General features: G+C 39.8%; 2 protein-coding genes across 2 annotated transcripts in view; one reads left to right on the top strand and one right to left on the bottom strand.

The window, feature by feature from the left end:
- The first annotated feature begins 239 nt into the window (after positions 1-239).
- On the top strand, positions 240-20303 carry cracr2aa (calcium release activated channel regulator 2Aa). Its single transcript, XM_033622228.2, has 18 exons — positions 240-369; positions 3930-4317; positions 5811-5922; positions 6023-6212; positions 8018-8164; positions 8721-8811; positions 8943-9038; positions 10558-10745; positions 11198-11269; positions 11961-12006; positions 12204-12283; positions 12454-12805; positions 13000-13132; positions 14088-14169; positions 14472-14586; positions 14963-15064; positions 17099-17175; positions 17857-20303. The coding sequence occupies exons 2-18, from the start codon at positions 4108-4110 to the stop codon at positions 17942-17944; spliced, it is 2181 nt and encodes a 726-aa protein (XP_033478119.1). The 5' UTR covers positions 240-369; positions 3930-4107; the 3' UTR covers positions 17945-20303.
- Positions 19578-26697, bottom strand: part of LOC117254170 (protein arginine N-methyltransferase 8) — a 39468-nt gene continuing 32348 nt past the window's right edge. Inside the window, exons 9-10 of the mRNA XM_033622229.2 lie at positions 23739-23860; positions 19578-22202 (exon numbers count right to left, since the gene is read on the bottom strand). Coding sequence (XP_033478120.1) covers positions 22119-22202; positions 23739-23860 — 206 coding nt within the window. The 3' untranslated portion in view covers positions 19578-22118. The remainder of the gene's footprint in view (positions 22203-23738; positions 23861-26697) is intronic.

Here is a 26697-nt window from a genome sequence, read left to right as displayed (position 1 = left end):
TGTAAAAAAAATTAAATACAAAAATATGCAAAAAGTTAAATAAAATATTAATGTAAAAAAGTATTTCTTCTATGTTTGGCATGTGAGAAAAGTTTTCTTCTAACAAAGAGAAGAAAACTAAGAAGACAGAAGGAGGGAGGAAAGAAGCCTCTAACTTACTTCGTCTTACTTCCGTGTTGGTGTTGCTATGGTTACCAATGATGACTTTGCTAAAGTCCCTCCCTCAAAGTTTGCTCCGTCAGTTCTCAGTCAAATTCCTGCACTCACACCACTTCACTTGTAAACACTGAGGTGAACCAAAGCGGATAAAGCTGACACAAACCGAGTCAATGAATTCCTGCCACCTGAATTTCCACCTTTCATTCACCGGTACGTACAATTAACTTACTTTAACAGTTAACTAGTTAACACGTTAGCTAAACTAACTGACAGTCTGCGCTTTGCTTTGCTGTTAGCTTTACGTCACAACTACTACTAGCTGTTAAAGGGAAGTCCTTCCTAGTTGACGTTAATTCAGTATATGTAGGCTGACGTTAAAAAGCTATATGTACACAATATGCTACTATAGTGTGAAGGCTTTATCTGCCACAGGAAGTTTCACAGTGAAAGAAAGTGTGGGCACAGGGAAGGAAGTGGACGTTTTATCTTGTTACACGTGTGTTTTGTGAAACTGGAACCTGTCCTCTGTCATTTACTGTCTATTGTTTTGCTTATCACAAGCCTCCCTTTCTTCTATCTGCATTATGTTTACATATTTCAAGCGTATATGTAAGTTTCTAGACGTTTCTGATGTAACAGTTAAGCAGGCTTGACAGGTGTAACAGGGAAATTGCAGTCTTTCTTTCACAGACAACCCCCAGCAGCTACAGATGGCGATGGTTGTTGTGATATGTGGAAATGGTCGTGACCTCTCTCCAGGAAGTAACTTTTAACTTGGCGACGTGAAGTTAGTTGTTATACCTGAAATACCTCTAGGGTGTCAGGCAAATTTGGGTATTCCATGAGTAACTTTGATTTGTTGTGCTGTGCAGAATTCTTTTGCGTCACAATCCATTACTGCAGGCTGTGAAAAGTAAAAACAAACAAAAAAAAAAAAAAAAATCATTGAAGTTAGGGACCGTCAAAAAAGTGCAACAATATAGGTCCGAGCCTAGATAAAAACTGTTCTACACCATGAACACAACGCATGACAGCTGTCAAAGCAGCTTCATCTTTTATTGTAGCTTTTGAAATATTAGGTAGGCTACTTTTTGTATCATAGATACTTAAAACCAACTCTTGTATCATCTGGGCACATTTAAACACAATGTTTATTTATTTATTTCTAATAAATCATGCCACATATTTCATCAAGATTTTACTCTGTAGTTTTGCAATTCACTATAAACAACCATTACATTTAATTGCAAAAGACATAGCTTTATTTGTGCCTCTTTAAGACCTGGGCTGGTCTACATCTGTTGTTCTCAAATGGTGTGCCATGATGCAAATCCAGGGTGCTGTGGGATTTTGCGATTACCAGACATTATTATTGCAATATTCAACTTGGCCTTTACAAAAAGTTTTGAATGAATTCTTAATTGACTGCATCAGTATATTGTGTGCACCCATTTTCTAATAAAGAAGCAAACTCTACCTAAAAAAATGTGATTTCATTTAATTTAAAAAACCTTCACGGGGAACCTATTTGTCGCTGTTTGCACGTGGTAATTGTAAGTGTGTGACACATCACATTATGTTACATTATTTCCCATTCAATGAGGATGTGTTATTGGGGCTTTGACAAACATTTATGTTGTGGTAAGAGTGATAACACACGTTATAGAGGCTATTATGCACAGATATTAATATAGGTGTGCCTTGAGATTTTGGCTTGCTTTTGGTTTGACTTGGGCAAAAAAAAGTTTGTAAACCACTGGTCTACATCATGTCATAGAAGGCTGACATTGTTATGGCCTTTTTTTAAGTCAGGCCATTGTTGTTGGTAGTGACTTATGCAAGAGTGACTTTTTTTTTTTTTTAAGTCAGTGCAAAAGAAACAAAAGAAGCATCTTGTGCAGAAACCTGTTGTGGTCACAACGACAGACCACAACCTACATTTGTCTCTCTGTAGTCCTGACCACAGTGTCAGTGTGTGCTTAAAATGTAGACAAGCATAACTCATGTCTATCCAACAGACTGAATCTCCTGTGCATCTATTCTGGTGAATGTAGTGACTATTTAAGACTGTAGCTGCACAGTCATCTGTCAGCCTGACAGATTGAACTGTTCCAGGAGTTGTCAGGCTTTTATTCGTTCCTTTGTGTTGCTTTAAACACAGTTTAAATTTCTGTTTGAACTTATATTGCTTCGTCAGCATTATGTGCTGTAGCTCTAACAGCTGTTCATGTCAAAGCCTAAACTAGATAAGGTAACTGTATGCAAAGCAGTAAGCTCCAGCCTTTAGAAGTTGGATCCTAGGAAAATGACAAATGGTACAAATATTTTTGTATTCCCTAGATTTATAATTGAGTTATTGATTTATTTATTTAGTGAAGTGCGACAAGGCAGTCCAGTGTTAAATTAGGTGCCAGATGTGGTTAAAAGTCTTTCCGTTTCATATCTGTGTGGAAGTATGTACACTGGCAAAAGCCCTCTGAGTGTTTATCTTGTCTGATATCCTTCTACTGTAGTCCTAGGTCACTGACCACCTGTCTAAATACACTTTACAAGTTTTAACAAAGGAACCGTAAACCTCTCTGTGGCTTCTGGCCAATAGAACAGTCTGTGAAGATTAGACAATATTATGTATAATCGTGTGCCAGAGCACAAAAACACTACATCACTCTTTCCAAACACCCATTCACCTTTAGTTCCCTTTCTTATTTCCTCTGTCATGCTTAAGCGTTGTTGCTCACTGTGGGTTGGTGACTTTCCTCATGAGGGTTGTCATGCGTGGCAAGATGTTGCTCAATGTTTTAGCTCAAACTTAAGAGCATGACATATTCAGAAATAGCAAGTATTTCTTAAAGAAAATTTGTAAAAGATAATAACAAGTTCTCACACTTTTTAAGTACCTCTTTGAAACCATGCTTTTTTTTAGAAACATATAGATATTTTTAGATGTTTATTTTGTTATTAAGATCTGGTATATCTTCATATAAATAAATAGAAGATACGAACAGTAAAATCAATTTAAATTTAACTACTACTACTAGAATTGTAAGGTGTGTATGTCTTGTGTCTTTGACCCTGCCTCTCCTCTGCCCTTCTACCTGCCTACATGCATGTCTCTTTACTTCCTGTCTGTTTGACTTACGCCAGTCCCTCGTGTCTACATTTGCGTGGGTCAACACACACTCTCTGATGCTCTTGCTCATGAATCGACTGTGCCAACTCACGGTGCACAGCAGCCTCCAGAAGCCAGTCTTCCAAACCAGCGCACATGTAGTTCCCCCATGAAACCCACCGCTAAGTGAGTTATATCAGTCAATATTTCCAGGAAGACAAGACCCTCCTCGTCATACCACAACTTTCCTTTCAGTTTTGTGTTTACTTGTCAGATGACGTTAGTCTCAACAAGGCCCATTGCCCCTGAAGTAAAGGAAAAGAGCAGCAGATGTACAGCACACCGTGGGTCATGTTTAACATTGTGTGACTAAATGTAAATCAGACTGATAATGTGTGTGCGAGACGGCAAAAGGGCAAGACAGAACATTAATGAACATACAGGTTTACATAATGGCACTCACTGGCTGTTTTTGTAATGTGAAAGTACAATTACCAGGATAACTAATTAAAACTGAATCAAAGTGCCCTTCTTAGGCACAAATGCACTAATCAAATTCTCTTAAGTCTGTTTATTTAATGCATGTTTATTTGAGTTATTTATATTTTTTAACAGTTATTAGAGCTCAAACTGAAGACTCTCTCTCCTGTCTCCCTCCTAGCTTTCATCGACTAATTAAAGAGGCGGTTGCTAAGAGATGACAATCTGTGACATTGGTTGGAGCCTCTGATGTAGAGCAGCCTGAAGCTCGACTTCTCCACCATCTCTTTCCTCCACACCTCTGTCTGTAACGCGGCTCATGTGAAGAACGCACTCATATCAACAGACTCACAGATACCATGGCAGCTTTTACTGCTCCTTGTGCCACCAACAACGCCACGACCACCACGGTGGCCCGAACTGCATGGCAAAGGCAAGGAGGCAGCGACGAGGTGGATAAAAGTGAGAATGGGGACGTGGGACAAAACACTATTGTGGAGAAGACCCATGAGTTCTTCCAGATGTGTGACATCGAGAGCAAGGGCTTCATCACCCGACGTGACATGCAGGTGAGGTTGACTGACCTCTAATGTCACCCTTCTTGCATGAACTTAGTTAAAATGATTCAGTGATTTAAAGCTAGGGTTTTTTCTGCAGCAGAAAATGATAGAAACACTTTGTTACTAACTTATAATTACTTTTGGAGACACAGCCAGTGCTGCGATTTTTAGCATCCACAGTTTACAGGGCATCGTAATACTTTTTAGAAAAAAACTCCTCATTCATCCAGAATGAGCATAAAACGCAGGGACACTGTGCACTCATTAATGATGCTAAACAGACGCAGAGAGGACACATGCACCTTATTCAAAGCGGCATAAAAGAGACTGAGACACGCGGAAGCTTTGTCATGACACTCCTACACTCACATTATTGTGCAGATTCACTTGCCCCTCGGATATTCATCCCTGCCGTGGGTAATCCTTTGATGAAGCACTTGTAGCCTCTCGCTCTGAGGAGCATAAATACACAGAAAGGAAGGCTTTGATCCCGTGTTTATGATAATGGATTGGAAATTAGATGGCGAGCAGGACAGCGGTCCGGTCCTTCTCACTTCTATTCTGTACTTAAAAGCAGCACTTGTTGCTGTTAGTTATATTTGTTTTACACTTTCCAATACTCCTGTCAAAGGTTGCAGATGATCTAATAAGCTAAATGAGAGGTACTGATGACATTTATGTGCACTCTTGATCACTATTTTGTTTCACACTGTGACCATTGATGTGCTGTTCTACTGCTTGCTGACATAAGGAATATGTTCTGCCCAGATAACACACTTTACAAGAACAGCTGATGATCCCATGCAGATGCTACCCGTTCCCCGTCCCTCCCCTAGATTGTATGGGGTTGTCTCTGTCAACATTTGCAGCAGAGTAAACAGGGCATAAAAACCCAAGCTGCTTACAGAGGTGTGGCTGTGTTGGCTTTTGTTGGAAATGATCCAGTGGTTACTGTCATGGTCAGGAGGTTTTTTGTCACACTCTCACGTCCCTTCTTGGATTAACCCTTTGGTCGAGGGGCAGCTGCTACTCCTCCTCCTCCCCTTTCAAATAGTAGCTCAGTCTACCTAAAATATTCCTTTAATTCCTTTAACTTGAGCCAACATCTGTTCCTGTGGAGCTACCCAGTGGTCAATCATTGAAGACTGTAGCTGCTCTGAGAAGATTCCAGGTGTTCATGTGTTTAACTGTATGAGTGTGAAGCACTGAGTTGCTGAAAATGAAGTGTGTCCATTAGATGTTTTCTGGTTAGCAGAAGAATGAGAAAGAGGCTGTTTGGAATATAACTCACATCTGGTGCTATTAGGGCCAATTTAGTCTAATATTGACTGGTAAAAATATCTGGGAAGGAACCACCAACTGTTCCGTTACACACGACAGCCGCTGCACTAATGACTGTCCTTATAAATCTCAAGTAGCAGTTGTTATAGCTACAGAATTGTTAATGTCCTTGAGGCTTTGTTCATGCCAATAGCAGCTGTGTTTTGTGTCTTTTTAAATAGAGGCTGAACCGCGAGCTCCCTCTCAGTGCAGAGGAGTTGGAAAATGTATTTGATACCCTTGATTCCGACGGCAATGGATTCCTCACCCTGGACGAGTTCTCCTCCGGCTTTAGTACGTTTTCAGTCTGTTTCTACTTAAAATGATGCTACTATCAGTTGTAGGTGAAGTCTGGTGTTTTGAATGTGTGCTCAACCTCTTGTTTTTTTTCTAGGTGAGTTTTTATTCGGTCAGAAGATTTCTGTAGAGGAGGGCATGGAGGAGAAGAACTCCTGTAAGAGCCCGGCAGAGGTCCTGTATCAGAGCCAGTGGGATGAGATCCTGGCAAGAGGAGATGAGGAAGAAGAGGAGAAACACTTCAGCGTGCTTATGGAGAGCCTCGGAGCCAACCATGTCTTTGAGGAGTGAGTATTGTACCGTGTGTTCTTGTGTTTACAGCATGTTGTCAGGTCTACGTCATATCTTTGCACACATTGTCGACGTCTGCTTTGAGTCTACACTACATTTTAAGTGACTTAGCCTGAGACTGTAATCAGCTGTGCAAACTAAACAAGAGTTGGAAGTTTCCACTCTGAAGCAAAGCTGTTCCTGAGCTCCCTCTCTGAGCAATCTGTGCTTCCCCTCTCTGACCAATTGAATGTTCAAATCTGTTTAATGTAATAAGATACGATATTTAAAAGCATTCACAAACGTATCTGAATCATTTGATACAATATTCAAAGGTCATTAATAACTCTTGTTGAGGTCTGTTTAGACATTGCTTTGTTAGACTGAAAGATATACTTGATAATGACAGGATCTTGTGAAATGCATGACTAGACTCACCTTTAGCAAACAACTCCAGCTCAATAAAAGTAAACAGTAGTGGAGGTGGATGCCAGATTTACACATCCTATTGGCTTCCGCCTACCCGGTTAGCGCCAGTTGACATTTTATATTAGTTCAGTTTGTGCAGCGCTAACTGATATTGATGTTTGCAGGAGATTAAGTGTTTGTAACTGTTGAAAAGTCTTTCAAAGATTTGTTTGACTTTCTGTACCTTATCAGAGTTAACAGGCACATTACATTGTTGCGTATGGAAACATAATTATATACTTTTTACCTTTCTGTCATCACACAGTTTTGATTGTCTCACAGCTGATTTTAAGGCAAATGGCAATACATGAATCATTGTTTATACTCAGTATTTTGGTGTTTTGTCAGTGCATTAGCTGCAAACTCTGGAACACACAAAAGCATTCAAGCTTTCTGACTTTTTGCTGCAATAATAAATTGATTTTTCAAGGCAAAAAACATCATGTCCTTTTAAAAACCACAATAATCTAGTAGCTGAGCTGCTGCCTATATGTTATTGTGTCGGATTGTTGCTGTGCTGGAATTTTAACCCACGTCCTTGAAACAGTTTTTCTATTAGCTTTCTAAAACAGAATAATGAATTTCTCATGAAACCTCATGACAAACACTGCAAATGTTATTAAAGAAATTGACTTTGATGCTGTACCCTTTAACCCGGGGGTGTCAAATACATGGCCCAGGGGCCAGAACCGGCCCGCCAAAGGGTCCAATCCGGCCCTCACGATGACTTAGCACACCTAATGTTGATGCACATTTGAAAGCTGAGAGGTTTCAGGAGATATTTAAAAAACAGTGAATACTTTCTGTGGTCATATTTAAAGATATTAAACATGGTGCAAAATATTGTCAACCAGCAGCTTCAGTAAAAAAGGATCTGTATCCATCTTCTGTCTTAAAACAATATGGGTGGAACCGTGCTGCTGAGGCACTGACAAAACAAAACTTCAGGTTGTAAATGATTTGTAGGGCAGCTCATGACTTAAGCTACCTCTTCAATAGCTTCCACTTTGATGGAAAATTATGAAAAACGTCACATGTAATGGAAGTGAGTAGTAGACTGACTGAATGTGGAAAAACTGAGACATACTGTTGAATTTGCACATAATTTTTCTTATGATATCGTTGGCTGTTCATTTCTTTTGGAAATGGATCAACATTTTTAGAATTTTTTAGAATGATTTTCTTTACACTAAAAAAAGGAAAAATCTGAACGGGATGTCTTTATAGGTTATTATGCAGTGATTTTACCAGTTCGGCCCACTTGAGATCAAATTGGGCTGTATGCAGCCCCTGAACTAAAATGAGTTTGACACCCCTGCTTTAACCCGTGTTTCTCTTCTTTCTGTGCCATTAGTCGTGCTGAGGTACGCAGTTTGTGGGCGCAGCTGCGTCGGGATGAACCTCACCTTTTATCCAATTTTGAGGACTTCCTGGCCAGAGTGACATCCCAGATCAAAGACGCCAACCAAGAGAAGACGGAGATGGAGAGCGCTCTCAAAAGGTCAGGGGCATCTTCATTTGGGCCTATCAACGCGGTCATTCAAAACTATACTAAACTTCATGAGTTAAGTAAAGTATTACTGTAGTTCAGAGATGTAATGTGTTCACTTTAAAAAAACGACACCAATCACTCTTCTCCTTTAGTCACTTAGACACAAAAGCACGGGAAAATAGGGTTCAGGTTGAGAAATCCCAAAGTTCCCCTTTAAGCTTTAGAGCCTGCTATGGCTTTTAATGTTGTAAGAATCCCAAAATATTTACAAGTTGATTAGTCACACGCAATTTTTTTAATTAGATTACTATCTAGTACAGATTACTATCTCGGTAATTCAGAGAAACAAAGGCAGATTTTTTTAAACTTTTTTTTTTTTTTGCAGAATCTTGAGATAATAATAATCTCGTTAATTAGAAAAAACAGAACAAATAATTCTATTTTTTTAAGTGAATGCATCATGCTTTCCTTTTGAAGTATTTTAATCAAGGCAGTTGTTTCAGGTTAATTCTTTGAGGTACACACTGTACCAGCACGTCACTGCATCTGCATTTCATCCACACAGGAAAGCAGCAACACATGATGATGAGATCAAGCGCCTATATGAGGAAATGGAGCAGCAAATAAAAAATGAAAAAGACAGGATTGTTCTGCAGGTACAAACCTATGATATAAAACAAGTTTTTCCTTTTTTGTTGCAAAATCTATCTTAAATACTGTACATCTTCTTTCCTCATCACCCTGGCACTTTGTCCTCTTGCCCTCATCTGTTATCCCTGCACTAAAGGACTATGAGCGCTATCTGTCTCGTAGTCATGACCTGGAGCTGCAGCTGTCTGCTAAGGAGAAAGAGCTGGAACAGATCTTTCAGAAACAGAGAAGGGTAAGTGAGAGATAGCAAAAATATTTCACACACAGACACAGACACACAGACACACACACGCACATATTTTCTCACTTTAATTATCCCATAGGGAAATTCAACTGACAGAGTAACAACACATATGAGACACATTAAACAAGATGACAGATAACAGAATGCTGTAAATAAGCTAATAAAGTGATTTAGTACCATAAACACGCCTATTAAAGTATCATCATATAACACAATGACAGATCTCTGTACCCAGTGCCTCACACAGTTTCTCACATGTTCATGCTCCATAACTCACAATTTTTCAAGTACATAATATTCATAAGAACTGGAGGTATTTAGTGATGCTGAATTTCGCCATGTGAGGTTTATTCTCCAGACTGTGACCTAGGCTGGGTGGTATTTTAATACCATCAAAAATACAGAGCTCCTCTTTCTATTAAGCTGATTCAGAGACGCTGTTTTGAACCAATGTAGTTTAGTGGACAGCACCCACAACTAGAGGTCAGATTAAACTGGTGGAAGAGGCAGCTGAGCTGAGGAAGATGGTGACAGCGAATGGTGGGGATACTGTTACAGGACTAATTTAAAAATAAAATATACATTTGCCCCAGTTTTGGAGTATTACCACCTATAACTTTATCTCGAGATATTTTTTCTTCCAGCTACAAAAACTTGATCTAGAAACAGAAAGGTATGAATGCCAAAACATACTCATTACCACAGTCCAACGGTTGCCATAGAGCAGATTTGCATAGCAGCATTAACCTCCTTTTAACACTCTTTTATGGAGTTGTTATGTTGTTGGTTTTATCGAACACAATCTAATCGATGCTCCTCTAGTGAGCCTCTCCCAAAGCAGCAACAGCAGCTTGTCTTGATAGATACTGTTAGATCTTAACAGATTCTGTCACACCTCCATTTACACTCTTGCACTCAGGCTCTTCAGGGTAATTAGTGAACTTCAATTAATTCTGGTCACACCAACAAGGACTTTTCTTCTTCTCACAGCTTCTTATCACCTCTAATTAATAACTCAGCTGTTTCAAAGAACAGTCAAAGCATCTGTATCTGTTAGTGGAATTCATGGTACAAATGCAGTTTGTCAGACAATATTTAGCAGCTGTTTGAAGGTATTGTGTCGTCACATCATGCTGTCTCCTGATGTTCATCCTGTGACTTTAGGCTAAAAAGGTCACTGTACATTTAACTGCCACGCATTTAGTTGGAGTAGATTGCGTGAGTTAATACCACTAGGAGTCACTAAAGTCACATATTTCTATCTTCCCACATACAGTACAGTGTTACAGATTTTATTTTTGTGGATGTGATCAAAGAGGGACTTCAACATGTCACATGTGAATAACACTGGCTGTATGGAATGATACACATGATTCAGTTACATTTAATCAAAGTCACTACTCCACCAATAAATGGGCCCACATGACACACATTATCAAAAGCAAAAAGATCAAAGAATATCATTACTCTGCTCGTTTCTTCTTTGTGACCCATGATCTTTTACCAGTTGGAGCATCAGTGCCAGGAACTGCACAGTGAGCAACATGTGACCAAGGTGGAGAACGTGAAGCTGAAGCACACGAATGACGAGTTAGCACGGGAGCTGGACCACACCAGCCAAGAGCTGATCTTGGCACAGGAACAGCTGAGTCTGCTGCAGGAGCAGTCCACACGGCTTCACGAGGAGAAGGAGATGTGAGTTGTAGCTATTACTGCTTACTCAGGCTTCTTTATAACTCCTGCCCTGATTATTTGGCCTCGCAGTTTCTTATTTCTTGCTCATTGGTCAGAATAAAATCATGTGGCACAAGGCAGTAAAACACACCAACATGATACATACCTTATACACAATTCATACTGCCAATAGAGTCCACTGATGTTTATTCTTATACACTGCCCATCTGCTTTGTTTTATAAAGACGAGTTTTATTTTCCAAATGCTGTGATGCTGCATCTTGAAGAGAGTAGACAGGAAAAGACAAGATGTCACTGTCACACACTCTCTCGAGCCCATCAACTCATTTTGCCTTTCTGTGCTCTGGGTCATATTTTCTCCCTAGTTTTTAATAAAGTGTAGCCACAGCATACACTGTGTCTGTCTGCTCACAGAGTATTTGTAATAAAGGATGCATTGTTGTTCAACACAGTGAAATATACAGACTGACGGAGGGACTGCAGCGTGAGCGATCGAGCCTCCTCAAACAACTGGACCTTTTGAGGTATGGATCTAGAAGGCGCAGCTGTACTGGCCCCACTTCAGACAACACAAAACCCAATACAGAGACGTGATATGCATATTTATATTGTGTTTTGAAATCATTAGGCATTTAATAATTAAGCCTAATGATTTGAGCCATTGAGCAAAGGTCACTCTTGTAGCCTTGTCTAGTCGACAACTGAGTCAGTGCTTATAGTGTAAAAAGTGTTTATTTTTGTTTATTAATTTGTCTGTTTGCACACCTGTTGTGTCACTGTGCTCACTAGTGTAATGATCACAGTACACAGCAAGACTGATTGGTTTTTGAGCTTCAAAACATACCTAGGTTATCTAACAGTGAATAAGCCACAGGGATTTCTACCTTGGAGCTGCTTGTTCTGCAACTTTCTGTCAGCCAGCAATTAAAGCTCCTGGTTCAAGGATTTAAGCTAGAGCCTGCTAGTCTTTCCTCAGCTGACATATTGTAATGAGCTAAGGGAAGACCTTTACCATATACCTGGGGAAAGCAGGATGCTCCAGAACCATCATGGTTGACATATTGTCAATAGAAAACAGTATATTAAACAAGGCTAGGCATTCAAATTAACATTGACTTTGGAGAGTATTAAAAAGTTGAATCTTATGAAAAAACTTTAGATTATCACTCTCTTTTCAAAATATTCATTCATTTTTCCTTTGTTTTATGCATGCAGGGAAATGAACAAACATTTACGGGATGAAAAGGACATATCCTATCAGGTATGAGCTGCTGTTATTAAAGTGGAATTAATACCCTGTTTTATTGATATGCCCCCTGTCAGTCCTCTTTTTAATGCTTAGAGGGTTAGAAAAAAAACATGTGACAACCAGAGCCCAGAATAGCACCCTAAAATTTAGATGGAATCGTGAATCTCATGCTGCAAAATGAATAAAAACGTCATGTTTTATTTATGCAGAGTTCTAAAAAAATACCAAGTCTGAAGCAGAGGCCTTCAATCAATGCTGTGAAACACACAAGTTCAAATATCTTCAGAAGGTAAACCATCATCAAGCGGTGCATTGTAATTTATTTAGTCTTTGTTGTGTCAAATGGATCACAAGCCACAGTTTGTACAGTATATGTTCTGTTGTTGTCATCAAGTGTTGGATCTGTGTTGTGTCCATTAGCACTCTGGTGTGGGCTGTAATGTTACCCTCTATCTGCAGTGAGGATGAAGAGGAGCTGACCACCAGCTCAGTGAGGCACAACCTCGCCAACGTATCACGCCAGTCCTCTTGCATAGCAGCAGCAAGAGGGCACTTGCAGAGGATCATCTCCATCGAGGAGGACCACCTGCCACACTTACTCCAGACTGACTGTCAGGCTCAGACTCCACTTCAGGAGTGTAGTGAAGGAGAGGAGGCCTCAGATAATGAGGAAAATATAGACTTGGTGATGAGTGATATTTATCCAGGCGCATCTTCTGCCCAGCAGCAACAGTCGAACGGAGACGTGGAGAAAAGGGAGGCCCCCACATCTCCGAGGGGTCAGCCTGTTGGCAAGGAAACCAGCATGAATGTAAGTAAGAACTGACATATATTTCTTCTTTTCCATGCCAGGTAATACATACAGGGAGGAGATATATAAAATTTCTCTGTGATGTGGCACCACTATGTATGACCCTGTTGTAGCCTTCCTCACAAACCAATTGTTTAAAGTGAGATCCTATATCCTTTTTTAATCCTCTGCTACTATACTTCCTGTTTCTCCAGGAGGAAGGTGGTCCCTTGGCTCCTGACCGCCTCTTCAAGATCGTCCTGGTTGGGAACTCTAGCGTAGGAAAGACCTCCCTCCTTCGGCGGTTTTGCGACGGCGCCTTCCACCCTGGCACTTCTGCCACTGTTGGTGCGTACTGTACAGTGCAAACACACCCTTGTTAGTTCCTGTGAGCAAAGGCAACAAAAACACCCAGCAATGTTGTTGACTTCAGGCTCTGTATGTCTGTGCTTACAAAGCGCTTGAATGTCACACTGTTGATTTTTTTTCACAGTTAGACTGAGTACAGCAGTGTCGGCAGTGAAAGGACAGGCTGTAAGACAGAATATAGACCTGTGCTGTGGCTAGATAATCTGCTTAGCCTGTATGCTGTGGTCCCTTAATTATTACACAGTATGACACAATAATACAATTGAAAGCATAAAACTGTGTATTTAATTATAACGATAATTTGTGTATAGTATGATATGTTGTCCTGTGCAGAGTCTCAGGGAACAGCTCACCAGCTGAGCTCTAATACATTGTTACCTGTCTAGGATCTAATAAAACGCGGAGGGAGACACTCTCTAGGTCAACGTAAGAAATCCTCTTGAACATAAAAGCATCAGGTTTTGGTCTTCCAAACTTCATCATAGTGAAATATTTGGTTTATAGCACATTTATTTGGTTTGGCCTGTGCAGGATATAAATCTTCAAACTTTATTCCCTAAAGCTGTCGGAGGATTTCATTCTGATAAAGATAAAATACAAGTGCTAGAGGGCTGCTGTCAAGGTGCCTCAGTTACGCCTCTGAAATTCTATTATGCATTAATATTTATAAAGTTTGGTAGTCGCACAGTAGAGAGAACCTCAGGGTTTTCTTCAAGTAAAAATGTCCAGCTTCAATGTTACAGCTTCTACCATTAATCGGAGCATTATTTATCCTATATAAACATAACCACATTTAACGTTTTACCTTAAAATGCAGGTACATGTATAGATTTGCTCATAGGTACATACGGATACATTCGTCTGTCCTGTGTTGTTGGAACAGTATACAGCAAACCATAATAAAACTCAATTTTTGTCTTGTCTGCATGTGCAGGTATAGATTACAGTGTAAAGACAATAGCTGTGGACAACAGCCAGGTGGCACTGCAGATGTGGGATACAGCAGGACAGGAGAGGTGAGGCATCCGCACATGAAGTGAAGGAAAAGAGATGATCACATTCAGCTGTGGCATTTTGATGAGGTCACTGTGTTCTTGAATTCTTAGACGTTACACTGAGTCAGTTTTCCTCTACAAATTGAAAAAAAGTGTTTTGAACTTATTGCACTTCATTTAGTTCTCATTTTAAAACATTATTTCCTGTATATTTTGCAAGTTGTGCAAATGCAGGTGAAGCCAAGAGGGAGTTTTCAGGGATTTCTGAGGTACCAGAAAACACAACACTTCCTCTTTTCTTCTCCTCATTCCTCCTCCTGCAGGTATCGCAGCATCACCAAACAATTCTTTCGCAAGGCAGATGGTGTGGTTGTGATGTATGACATCACAGCCGAGCAGAGCTTCACAGCTGTCAGACAGTGGCTGACGAGCGTAAAGGTAAGACAGTAACGTTCACCCTGTGCTGCGTACAGTCTTCACAGAGACACCAGAAAGGAATGTTTTGGTTTTACTTTGTGTTTCTGTGCAGTTGTTGCTCTATTTGAAATCCATACAGCACATTGAAAAGAAACACAGTGGGTATATATATTGAATATATATTCCACTTTATAATAATGTAGAAGATAGAGGACAACGAAAGGTTAGCTGGTGAATTTGTTTTACAGCATTGCCTCTACAGTACACAGCACTGGCTGGTTTCTCACAAGGGAGCCAGCAGAAACCGGAAAGCTGGTGGCCTAGTCTTTAAACTGCAAAGCACTCTTTTAAGATTTGTCTCTTTGTTTCTGTATTCTTTGATTTTCCTCTTTCACAGGAAGGTGCAGGCGAGGACATCCCCATCATGCTCTTGGGAAACAAAACAGACAAGGAGATTGAGAGACAAGTTCAGAAAGGAGTGGGCGAAAGACTAGCCAAGGTCTGTTCATGTGTTTTGTCCCCTAAGCTCAAGGTCTTCAGTGGACAAATCGGTACTGGGTCGTCAGACAGCTGTAACAAAGTGGTGCTTTTCTTTTTTTAGCTTTGATAAATGAAAGAAACATGATGACAGAATAGAAGAGAGTTTCATGTGGAAGTGACTCCAGTGTGATTCTGAGGTCGTTTTTTATTCCTCTAATCTCTGTCATGTCAAGTAGTTTGTATATGTGACAGGAAAGAACCATGTGAGCTAATAATGTTACATGAGAAATATTTTTTTTTCTTTGTGCTTTTTGCAGCTATTAGTACAGAATTGACTTAAAGGAATACTCCACCCCCAAAATGAACATTTGTTTATCAGTTACTCACCCCATTCATTCATCTTCTAACCGCTCCGTCGCGGGGGGGGCTGGAGCCTATCCCAGCTGACATTGGGTGAGAGGCAGGGTACACCCTGGACAGGTCGCCAGACTATCGCAGGGCTGACACATAGAGACAAACAACCATTCACGCTCACATTCACACCTACGGAGAATTTAGAGTTATCAATTAACCTAGTCCCTAGTCCTTTGGACTGTGGGAAGAAGCCGGAGTGCCCAGAGAGAACCCACGCTGACAACATGCAAACTCCGCACAGAAGGGCTCCCACACCCAGGATCGAACCGGCAATCCTCTTGCTGTGAGGCGACAGTACTAACCACCACACCACCGTGCCGCCCTACTCATCCCATGTTACTTTTAATTCATTAAGAAAACTTTGTTTTTCTTTCATGCCTCCACAGTGAACGAAGAATCCAAAAACAAAGAAAATTCAGTACAGTTTAAACTTTTTTTCACTATTATTAGCCCTTACCCTGGGCCATCACATGTTGATAATGAGCACCCCCATCTCAGGGCCGTTTGGTCTCAGGGGGCCCCAAAACCCCTTTTTTTGGGACATATTTCTGGTGAAATTATTTAAATGCAAATATAAGGGCACTACGATGGCATAAATAGTCATACAAGTATGAAATTTGGCAAGGAGTATCCTGACACAAAGGGGTAAGTAGCCAAATAAGATTCTGGGGCTTGCTGCCATTTTATTTCAAAATATCACACACAATATCCCCAAAAAAACAAAAAAAATAACTGTCCGTTTGACAAATTCCCATTAAAAAAAGGGATTATTTTTCATTACTTTGTGTTTAATATCACTGCTTCACTTGTACGTAGAAAACTTCCCAAGTTGACAAGCTTCAATTTGAGCCCATGTTGACCTTTTTCAAATCAATCTTAAAAGCACAGAAAACTGAATTTTCAGTCAATAGCCTACTTAACAGCAATGTGAACCCAGAGGTGTTGAGTTCACCAAACTTTTATGTTAAAAATGTACAGAATGGGACCCCAGCATTTAGAAACTGTGGGATGCTAACTTGAATATGTTGGGAAATTTGCATAATTAGCATAGATTAGGATAATCACCTATATAGACTATATTTCAGCAACTGCTTCGCTGATTTGGACAGTATTGGAGTGGTTTTGGGGTTACTGGGGATGCTGAATCCATTTCTAACATTTTCAAAAATTCAAAAAAGCTGTTTCAACCAGATGTAGCCATATTTCATCTCCCGGGGGCCAGTCATAGGCTCAGTACTTCCCAAACACATGCATTTTGGCTAAAACTTTACTGTTTAAAACACTTGCACATAAAAAGTGCAGGCGTGCTACTCATCCATGTGGAAGACTGTTTATGTGGATTTGTTTTAAACCGTAAGGTTTAAGTGACAATGCATGCGTGTGGGAAATTCTGAGGATATGGCTGGGTAAATTGGATTATACTGCACGAGTTGTGTGTTGCTTTTGTTGACTTCAATTCATCCTGAATTTTCTTTGTTTTTGGATTCTTCGTCCACTGTGGAGGCATGCAAGAAAAACAATGCTTATTCACAAACACAGATCATTTGGGGGGGGGGGGTGAATTACTCCTTTAAATGTTTTTGATCAGCTTACAGTGATCACTGTGCAACAAGTAAAATAATGTCTGCCTCTATTTCAGGACTGCCAAATGATCTTCTACGAGTGCAGCGCATACTCTGGACACAACGTGGTGGAGTCTATGATCCATTTAGCCAGGTGAGCTCAAGTAAAGGCCTTTGTGTTTGAGTTTATGCAACAGGAAACAAAGACCAATTGTGTTTGACTAAATATGGAGCAACTGTCTGCTTGTACAGCTTCCACAGTGAGATTATCTCTGTACTGAAGTAAGGCCTGTGATAGAGAGCCAATTGTTTCATTTGTTCTGTGTTGGAGGCACAAAGGACTTTTTCTTATCAGCTGGTTCAGGAGAACAGAACACAAAGCAGCACTCACTCCTGAGTGAAAATACCTGGCATTGGAAGTGCATGATTCAAGTGTTCCTATCATTGTGTAAAACATATTCTGTCTCCTCTGTGTGAGAATGATTTTTTTTAATCAATTAGAAGTGTACGGTAAACATGTGCTGCAGTTTGCTTCATGTAATCTCTATTACTGCTTGACATTATGGCTCTACTACTGGGGTCGCTCCATGCTGTGACAATACAGCAAAACAGCATTTATTACACATCAACATGACAAGTAAGCTGGCAGTGTTGCACCCAGGGAGAGCCTACATGCTTCATACAGATCTGAGAGACAGAGCAGAACATGGATGCAGTAGCGATAACAGCTGCAAAGCACATGTACTTTTTCAGAGTGAATTTGAGCACAAAGGACACGTAGTAGTGTGTTCTGCCAGATCTGGTTCATTTGTTTCTGCGTCACTGTCTCCCTCAGAATTCTGAAAGAACAAGAGGACAGAGAGAAGGAGAAGACGGTCCAGCTGGCCGACAGCCCCTCTGAGAAGAAGAGAACCTGCTGCTAGCAGTTAAAGAGTTAACACATACACAGTAGCACTACCCTTTACTAAGATACACAATGTGATAGCGTGACCACATGTGCCACTGAATGTCAGCACAACTGTTTTTCTCGCGGTCTTCCACCCTGTGGCACCTTGTGGCACATCCCAACACCAGAATGAACTGTATGTACGTTGTCATGTGTCACAGATGTTATTGCACTATTATAAACAGTCTACTCTTTATGTTTACCCAAGTTGTTTGCAGTTTGAAAATAACCTCAAATTGCAATTTTCTGACGAAAAGTTCGAAGGTTCCTTTTGAGGGTTTGAGAGATGAACAACAAATTTAAGTCAAACTGAGACTTTTTCATTTTTTAAATATACAATGTTGTACAGTCTAACTGTGGCACAAAATATTTATTTAGCTTCCAAAGATGCTTTATCTGTCCCATGTGGGCTTTTTACTATGTGTATTAATATATTCATTCAGTGTTATGTGTATATTCTTTTAGCTTTTTAGCTTCTTCACCTTTTGTAGACATACACTTGGACACAATAACACAAACAACTGTAAAATTTAACGGGTTATCAAGCAGCCTTGCAGCGTTGTAAACACTACCTTAGTGAAGCTATTTGTGTTCAGGTTGTGGTGAAACTTTAGGGTGTTAATTTAACTATTTTAGTGGCATGATGCATTACAGGATATTGCATGGGTGTTTCAGTTAATTCACCTGGTGAACAAAATAAAATAAATAAATCCAAATGTCAGCACTCACAAATATCATATATATCAGTCTTTTAATAACGCATAGCAGTATCACAAACGGACGCGTTTCAGCACTTGGCTTTCCTCAGCGTTAATGCTGAGGAAAGCCAAGTGCTGAAACGCGACATTTGGATTTATTCAGTTTGTGAGTTTTGGGTCGGCACCCTGTGATTTTTCAGACGGTGAGTCGAGCACGTCAATTCTTTTTTTTTTGTGAACAAAATAAAATAACCATGTCGCACAGGACAGAAGTGACGTGCTTCTGTCCTTTTCCCAGTGAATTAACGAAAATCATTGTGCAGTTTAAATAAGAAAAAAAAGGAAAATTATAAGCTTTAAATGTGGTATTTGTTGCAGGGCTTTCATATGTAACAATATTTTATTTTATAGGCATTTGTGTTATTTTGGCCTCCACACATTATAATGGTTTTGGTGTTGTTTTTGTTGTAATTGTACTGAAGGTTGTTAGGCTACCTGAGCATTTAGCTCAGTTTAATACAGTTTTATTTCTCCCCTGTAGACCACATGAAGTTTAGTGAAGAACTTATTTAATTCATATCACCTTATTATGCCTTGGTGCCAAGTGTTTTATGAAAATGGTGTTACGATAACATGTAAAGTAAGTTATATAATCTACGTGTTATGGGAAGTTCACATTTCAAAAGGTTGTGGTAAAAAGTTCCTATTTTACTCTTTTGATATTGCACTATGGTCACTAATAGCGCTCCACTACTGCCAGTGTCTTGCACATCACTTTAATGTACATATAAACATGTAAATACATAAAACAAACACATAAATAAATAATCGTTCATGTTGATATTGTTGTAAGTGACGTGTTCTTCCTGGTACATTGAAACTAAAATAAGTTACACAGCATCACCCAGTGGACAAGTTTGGACATTGCTGTTTATTCAGTTATTAAGTTGACATGACAATATGTGAAACAACATATTTATTATTTTTGTGGAATTAACATGCCAGTTTATTATCATTGTTATAACTTATAAACTATATGGCAAACTAGGTCTGTGTGTAGTTTGAGCAGCTGACTGTCAGAATAAGTTTTCCATAAAGTTGTAACCGGACAGATTCCACAGGTGCGCTTTCAATATGAGTATCTTTATAAATAAATAATGTGACTTATCATGTATAGTTGGTTGTAAGCATAACATAACTTTATATTGCATAACTGTACCAGCCAGCGTCTGGTAAAATATGCAGGATTAAAAGAACTGTGTGCTCTGAGGCGGCAGCAGTCAGTTGGACACCCCGCTATTTGTTGATTGTTACGAGCATTAGTTGCATGCTTTATAAATGTAGTTTCCTCCATGGTGCTCCCAGGTGCTCATACTGTGCGTTTGGTTACAGCCCTAAAGAGATTCATTAGGGCCTCTGCACATATAAGACGTGGGAATAGAGGCTGGTTCTTGGCTGTCACTGGACGCAATATCATATAACACATAATTACAATCTGGGAAAGATAATATATTAGTAGATGGTTTTAAAAAAATAAACAGCTTATTATATTTTGTATTGTTCTGTGTATTGGTTGCCGACCCCTGCACCAGGATTATTAAAGGAACACTTCTTCAAAACTTTGCTTTTCTCCGTGCCTCCAAACTGAACGAAGAATCCAAAGCAGAGAAATTTCTTGATGAATTGGAGTAACAGCAAAACTATATCAAAACTATATCAAAACAGCCATTTACATAATCCAAGTCTCATTTATCCAGTCATACGCGCAGTGCTTTCCAAACATGATTTTGCCAAAAAAAAAACAAAAAAAAACCCCACCTTCACATAAACACTCTCATGCACAGAAATGTAGTGCACTTCCAATATTTACGAGGAAGTGCTTTAAATAGTACGGCTTAAGTGAAGTGCATGTGTTTTCATATAGTTTTGCTGGTGTTAAATGTGGACCCCCTTCAATTCATCAAGAATTTTCTCAATTTTTGGATTCTTTGTTCACCGTGGGGACATGCGAGAAAAATAAAGTTTTCTTCCCTATTCCAATGTTAACACAGGGTGAGTAATTCATATACAAATAGTCTTTTGTTGGCTGGAGTATTCCTTTAATGTGACATAATGTTTGCCCAGATCAATGTGTGTCTTAATGAAGAACACCCCTCATTGGACACCTACAGTATTCATTGACCTTAGTAAGAGCACAGGTGAAATGGAAAGATGGTTTTCATCAGCTTCAATGCACTGCTGCTGGAACTGTGTGTGATGCAATGCATTTTAGTCTGAGATACAGCCTGTAAAATCTGGTACCACATCGTGTGAGGGTACTCCAGAAACTAGCTCGTTACAAGAAATATAATTCGTAGCCTCATGAGGGTCAAACCAAGATATTGGTACAGGGGTCCTGTGGGTGATCATGCATTATTAAAATACTTCTCTGATATCAGAGAGCTAGTTGCTATGTGGGCCTAGATTTCTTGACATGAATTGTGCCTGGATGCAGACCAAAGAAGCTTCATGGCTTGGGCCTGTGATTTAAGTGACATCTAACATTAATAAACCAATGAAAGGAGAGTGGCAAGCATCTACATATGACACTATCGAAATAAAGCATAATCCAGCAGTGGAACTAGGAACACTTCGGCACTTGGTCAAGGCATTGAGGATGGGGGAAGGTATGTTATTGGCATGTCAACATCACTTTCTTAAACTGACAACACAGGCAGGGCACATCTGGAGTCCGAGCTGTGCAACAGTGTGACACCTTCTATTACACACACACACACACACAAAGCTACTAGTACACTGACTATGCAAACACGTGTTACCTTTCACGTTACACATACATGTACGTACGCAGGGTTGTCCTTGGCTGTGGTTTTGATTGCTGTAAGTTCCAACATTGTTAAATTGATACAACTATAAATGAAAAAAGTGTTTGTCTGGTAACCATTCCCTACAGTACAGAATATGACATAAGAACTACACCTTAAATTTATTGTCTACTCATAGCAGAATGTGGATGATACAGTAATTGATTACATGAGCTCTACTGTAATTTAAAAGATGGCGACTGTCCCTCCATACGGTCCGGGTTATTGTTAAAACAAATATTCAGCAAACCACACAGGTACATCACTCCATCTCACATATACGCACATCAATAATCAATAACATTCATCGAGACTAGGAAATATTCCTGACCTCTTTTTGTTGGCGTTACATTCAGAATTGTTTAACAGTCAGCATGAGTAACTTCCTGCCTTCGTCAAACACTGGAGTGACAATAGTGATGTTGTCAACGGGGCCACCTCTGCTTGGTCTTGGGCCTGGTCTTTTCTCTTATTCTGTCCCCTCTTACATCACACTATGTGTCTGTCTGTGGTCATGGGAGTGTCTCTGTCTCCCTCTGCTGCTCAGGGGTTGTTCTCAGTGGACCAACAACGTCCCCCGGTCAAACTTTTAACGCATCTTGTAGTCGTGAGATATGGCCGCTTCACACAGCTGCCCTTTGAAATCCAGCTCGAAGGTAAAGTCCAAGTCGCGCTGCAGGTTGAAAGAAGAAAAGAAAGGTAATGGTCAGGGAGAGGGGACGGTAATGATCAAGAGGAAACTGAGAAAAAGATGTAAGACCTGAGACTATCAGACTTTGTTTTTTGGCCTGACAGCAGAACATGGTGTCAAATAAGCACAGAGTGTTTGTGTGAGACAACAGGAGGAAGTGAGCCCTGCTTCTCCACCCCAGAGGGGGAGGAGAGGACAAGGTCAACAATAGAAGCTGTTGTTTGTCTGGAAGTCACTGCAGTGCTGCTGCCTACTTGACCGCTATCCAACACTGAGGAGAAAACAATCTGCCGTGGGCAGGCAGCGCAGGAAGTGAGTCATGTCTTAGCTGAAATATATAGGATATAAGAGGAGCTCAAATCTGAATCAAGGAAATAAAATGAAGGCAACAGCCAAGAACATAAATATAGAATGGGATTATTACAATAATAATAATAATAATAATAATAATATATGAAAAAGATTATAAATAACGACAGCAAAACATTTACATAAAACAGCCTATAGCTGTTTTAGAATGAGAGATCTGTACAGTTTTTTGCAGGATGTTCAGAAATATTGATCAGGGGATGTACAAAAGTTCACACTATAGCAAATATGTTATAGTCAATAGATAATAATTATGTTATGCACTGTATTATATTTTTATTCTAAATTTTCTTACACATAAACACACAATAATTCAGTGATTCACTTAATCACTTCAGGGTCCAGTGTGTAGGATTTAGAGGGATTTATTGGCAGAAATGGAGAAATGGAATAATATGCATAACTATGTTCTCATTCTATTCTTTATGTATTCATATAATCATCTGAAATTAAATCAGTGTGTTTTTTTATTTTGTTTTTTTATCTTAAAATTGGCTGTTTATAGTAACATACAGAGCATGTCCTCTTCTACAGAGTTTGTCATGTTCTTTATACAGAACAGACAAACCAAACACTTGCTCTTAATATGACCCTTTGTGTTTTTGCGTCAGCCACAGTAGCTCTCCTACACCAGGGGTCAGCAACCTTAACTACCAAAAGAGCCGTTTTTGACAAAAAAAATTATTTTAAAAAATCTGCCTGGGGCCATAAAACATATTTAAGCCTTACTGTAACACTGTGTCTTAGTCTAAATTAAGCTATCGACATTAAAAGTAAGTCAAATTGAGCATTCATACACTCAGAGGCTGCTCTGCAGTGGGCTATTTATGATTATTATTATTTGAGTGTTTTGGTATAAGTTTGCAGAGGTGCTAGTGAAAGCAAATGAATCCATCTTTTACTTTTATGTATTTGGAATCCATTGCTAGCCTAGGTGGGGATAGTGCTTTTATTCAAAGCACAGGCTACACATTTTTACAGTTGGAGAATATAAGAATTTCGTGAATCACTTGGTTAGTTGGTTGCAATCTGCAATCTCACCACTAGATGCCACTAAATCCCACACACTACTTCCCTAAAGGCAGATATCATTAACATCGGTGTAATAACTCCACAGACCACTCACACATTAGACTGGACAATACTCACAATGTTCTTCTCATTGGGCTTCATAGCAATACTGCCGACGATCTCCTCTCCTCTGCGCACAGTCAAGTAGTCCTCCAGGTAAAACACTGTCTGCTTCCAGTGGGTGTATTGAGCGTCTGGTGCTGAGACACACACACATACACAGAAACACACACATCAAAGTGCACATCAGCCATTTTAATCTTAGAACAAAACAGCTTTTTTACTTTAGTAATGGTTAATGCATAATGTATTGGTGCTTTATAGATCAATTATAAGCTATTAATAAGAAGTATTGACTTGTTGGGAGAAAAACCCTTTGGCTGGTGTTTAGCTCACACTGACTGATCTCTTGAAGAAAGGCCCGACCAAAATCAAGTTACTACAAATGATTAAGATTTAGAACTTCAAATACAACAAATCCTTAATTAATGACTGAGCCTAAAATCATAGATTCATGTTTGTTTTTCCAAAATCTGGCAACCCAAAGTTGTGCTTATTATTTATTTACTTATAAATGATACATAAAGCATTTGTAAATGATTCATGAGCCATTACGAAAGCCATTAGTTACAGTTTAGCCTGTTATACAGGCTGCCTGACAAGAAAGTTTCACCAACAAAGTTTAAAACTTTGGCAACACACCAAACATCTCAGATGCAAGGCAGCAGTCAATATGTCACCCCCTTCATTCATTCCTCCACCCAGTTAACCTTCTTCAGTATCACCAAGGATCTAATGTCTATATGCCAGCAGACACTGGACAGGAAGCAGAGAGACACCATGGACAGGTTGTTTGTCCATCATGGGGCTAACAGACATAGAAATACAGTCTTCTATCCGTCTGATGTGAATGTCAGGGAGGGAACAAACACAAAGAGCACAGAGAAAGAGCTGGGTACTGTCAGTGTCCAGTTGTGGAGCAATGATGCATAAAGAGCAGGTAGCTCAACCTGAGTTCAAAATGACAGCGCCGAAGTAAAAGGCAGGAAATGCATGACTGCGTTCTTGACCTCTCCACTGTTGCTGGAGTCGATGTGCTTTCATCGCTTTGTATATATTGCGCCACCTGATGTGCCCTTGTCTGTGTGTATGTGTTTGTGAGTGTGTATGGAAATAGACAGGTAATATCTGACACCCAAGCCCAAAAATAGGTGTGAGTATACCTTGGTGCTCTGACCATCACCGATCGCTTGGCTGGAACTCAAAAGGTCAGTAGCTCTTAAATCGAATTTCTGCCAGCTGTCCCGGGGCAGCGTGGTACCTCTGCCTTTAAAGACGAGCTCTTTGTGTGTCCAGAGATGAAAGGGCTTGTCAATCAGCATGGCCACTGCACAGGCCCCGCTCACATTTTCGGGCAGAGTTCAATAAAGACACTGACAAGCTAGCTGCGTTTCTTATGCTAATGCAGTAGATGAGATGGCATTTCTTCTGACCAGCATGAATTCTAATCTTTGACCTGTGCTTGCTTTTTTCTCCTTGGCTGAGAGTGTGTGTGTGGGTGGGTGTGATGCGGCTGTCGTATGGGGAATCAATTGCACACGCTGGCTCGCTATGTGCAAGTTTAGATCTGTATCTTAAAGTTCTGGCAGGCGAGAAGTCTTCTGGTCTGACATTGGAAAACTTGCTTGACAGACAATCTTGCAGAAAATCAATAGACAGGAAGTGAGTAGGGCGGCGAAAGCTAAGGTTAGGAAAGTATATATGTCCTCCTGAAAATTATACAAGGTCCCGGTGATGCCAAAATTGAACTAAAAAAAAGATAATCAGTGCCAGAAGGCCGACAGATCTAATGCTCACAATAATAGGCATCATTTCAATGTATGATATTTACCACCACCACTAGAGGTCAGTCACACACAGACTTTGACACAACATCCCCAGCTCACCCCAGCCCAGCACTGTTTGGATCATGTCAATCAGCCTGATCCAAACTGCTCTAATGTAAACTGACAATGACATTTACTATTGTGATGGATGCCTTTAAAGTCTCAGCACAGACCACATGAGAAACAAATGGTCTTTTATGAATGAGTGGAGGGCCACTGTGTAACCTGGGATGTTTTGAGCCTGTTACTCCCATTTGACTTCAGCTACATTAATACTGCTAGCTCCTCGTGAAGCTGTCCAACTGATGCTCTTGATTTCAGGCTCCTGGGAGTATTGGGTTCCACATAAAATGTTTGCTTGAGGATGTTTTCTGTCTGCACAATGCAGAGACATTCGCTTCCTGTTTGTATGAAACGGGTCCAGCAATATCCTCCCCTGCTCTCTATTTTTTTCCTCCCTTGCAGTAGTGTATTAAGTGCTTGCTACCAGCATGAACTATACTCCCTCCAACCTTATGTCAGACACTCTTGGTGACCTCTGGCAAGGAAACCTGTCAAGAAACATACATTAAGTTAATGTAAACGGAAAGTTGACGTTTGGGAATATTCAACTGGACATGTTGTAGTCAAAATAAATTAATTTGCTTTTATGCCAAGAAAAGGATAAGATCATCACAAATCACACACAGTCACAAATTTGATGTCTTTAGACTCAACTTGACAAAATCAGAAAAAGACTTGCTACTTGACTTGTATGTGAACACCAGGGACTCATTACTTCACTTGGACTTGAGCCTTTTGACCTGAAAATACTTGATACCTTCCCCCCGAGTCATTCTGGACAGAGAAAGTTAGACATTCTTCAATATGAGATGAGTTAAATACAACAAGACAGGAATAAAAAATATGAAAATATGAATACAACATTTATTTTGTTGCTGTAGTCTAGTTGATGGTGCTATATGTTATGAAAGTGCAATGTCAGTGCATTACTTGTTTTATGATAAAGTTTAGTTTAACTTGTTTTAACAAACTTGTTTTAACAAGTAAATACATTTTTTAAAGCATTCAGTAATTTTGTAAATGTACTTTATTCTTACCCTGTTGGTAAAACAATGTGGTGAAAAGCACATTGTAGGACTTGAAACTCA

The sequence above is a fragment of the Epinephelus lanceolatus genome, chromosome 5 (genome assembly GCF_041903045.1).
Source record: "Epinephelus lanceolatus isolate andai-2023 chromosome 5, ASM4190304v1, whole genome shotgun sequence".
Lineage (NCBI taxonomy): Eukaryota > Metazoa > Chordata > Actinopteri > Perciformes > Serranidae > Epinephelus > Epinephelus lanceolatus.
Note: the sequence above shows the minus strand (reverse complement) of the source record. Positions and strands in the feature narration are given on the sequence as shown.

Bases quoted from the DNA above. Each gene is read 5' to 3' on its own strand.
- cracr2aa (XM_033622228.2), top strand. From the start codon at position 4,108: ATGGCAGCTTTTACTGCTCCTTGTGCCACCAACAACGCCACGACCACC. The intron at 12,007-12,203 runs GTATGAGCTGCT...TTATTTATGCAG, and splicing joins AAAAGGACATATCCTATCAG to AGTTCTAAAAAAATACCAAG. The intron at 15,065-17,098 runs GTCTGTTCATGT...CCTCTATTTCAG, and splicing joins TGGGCGAAAGACTAGCCAAG to GACTGCCAAATGATCTTCTA.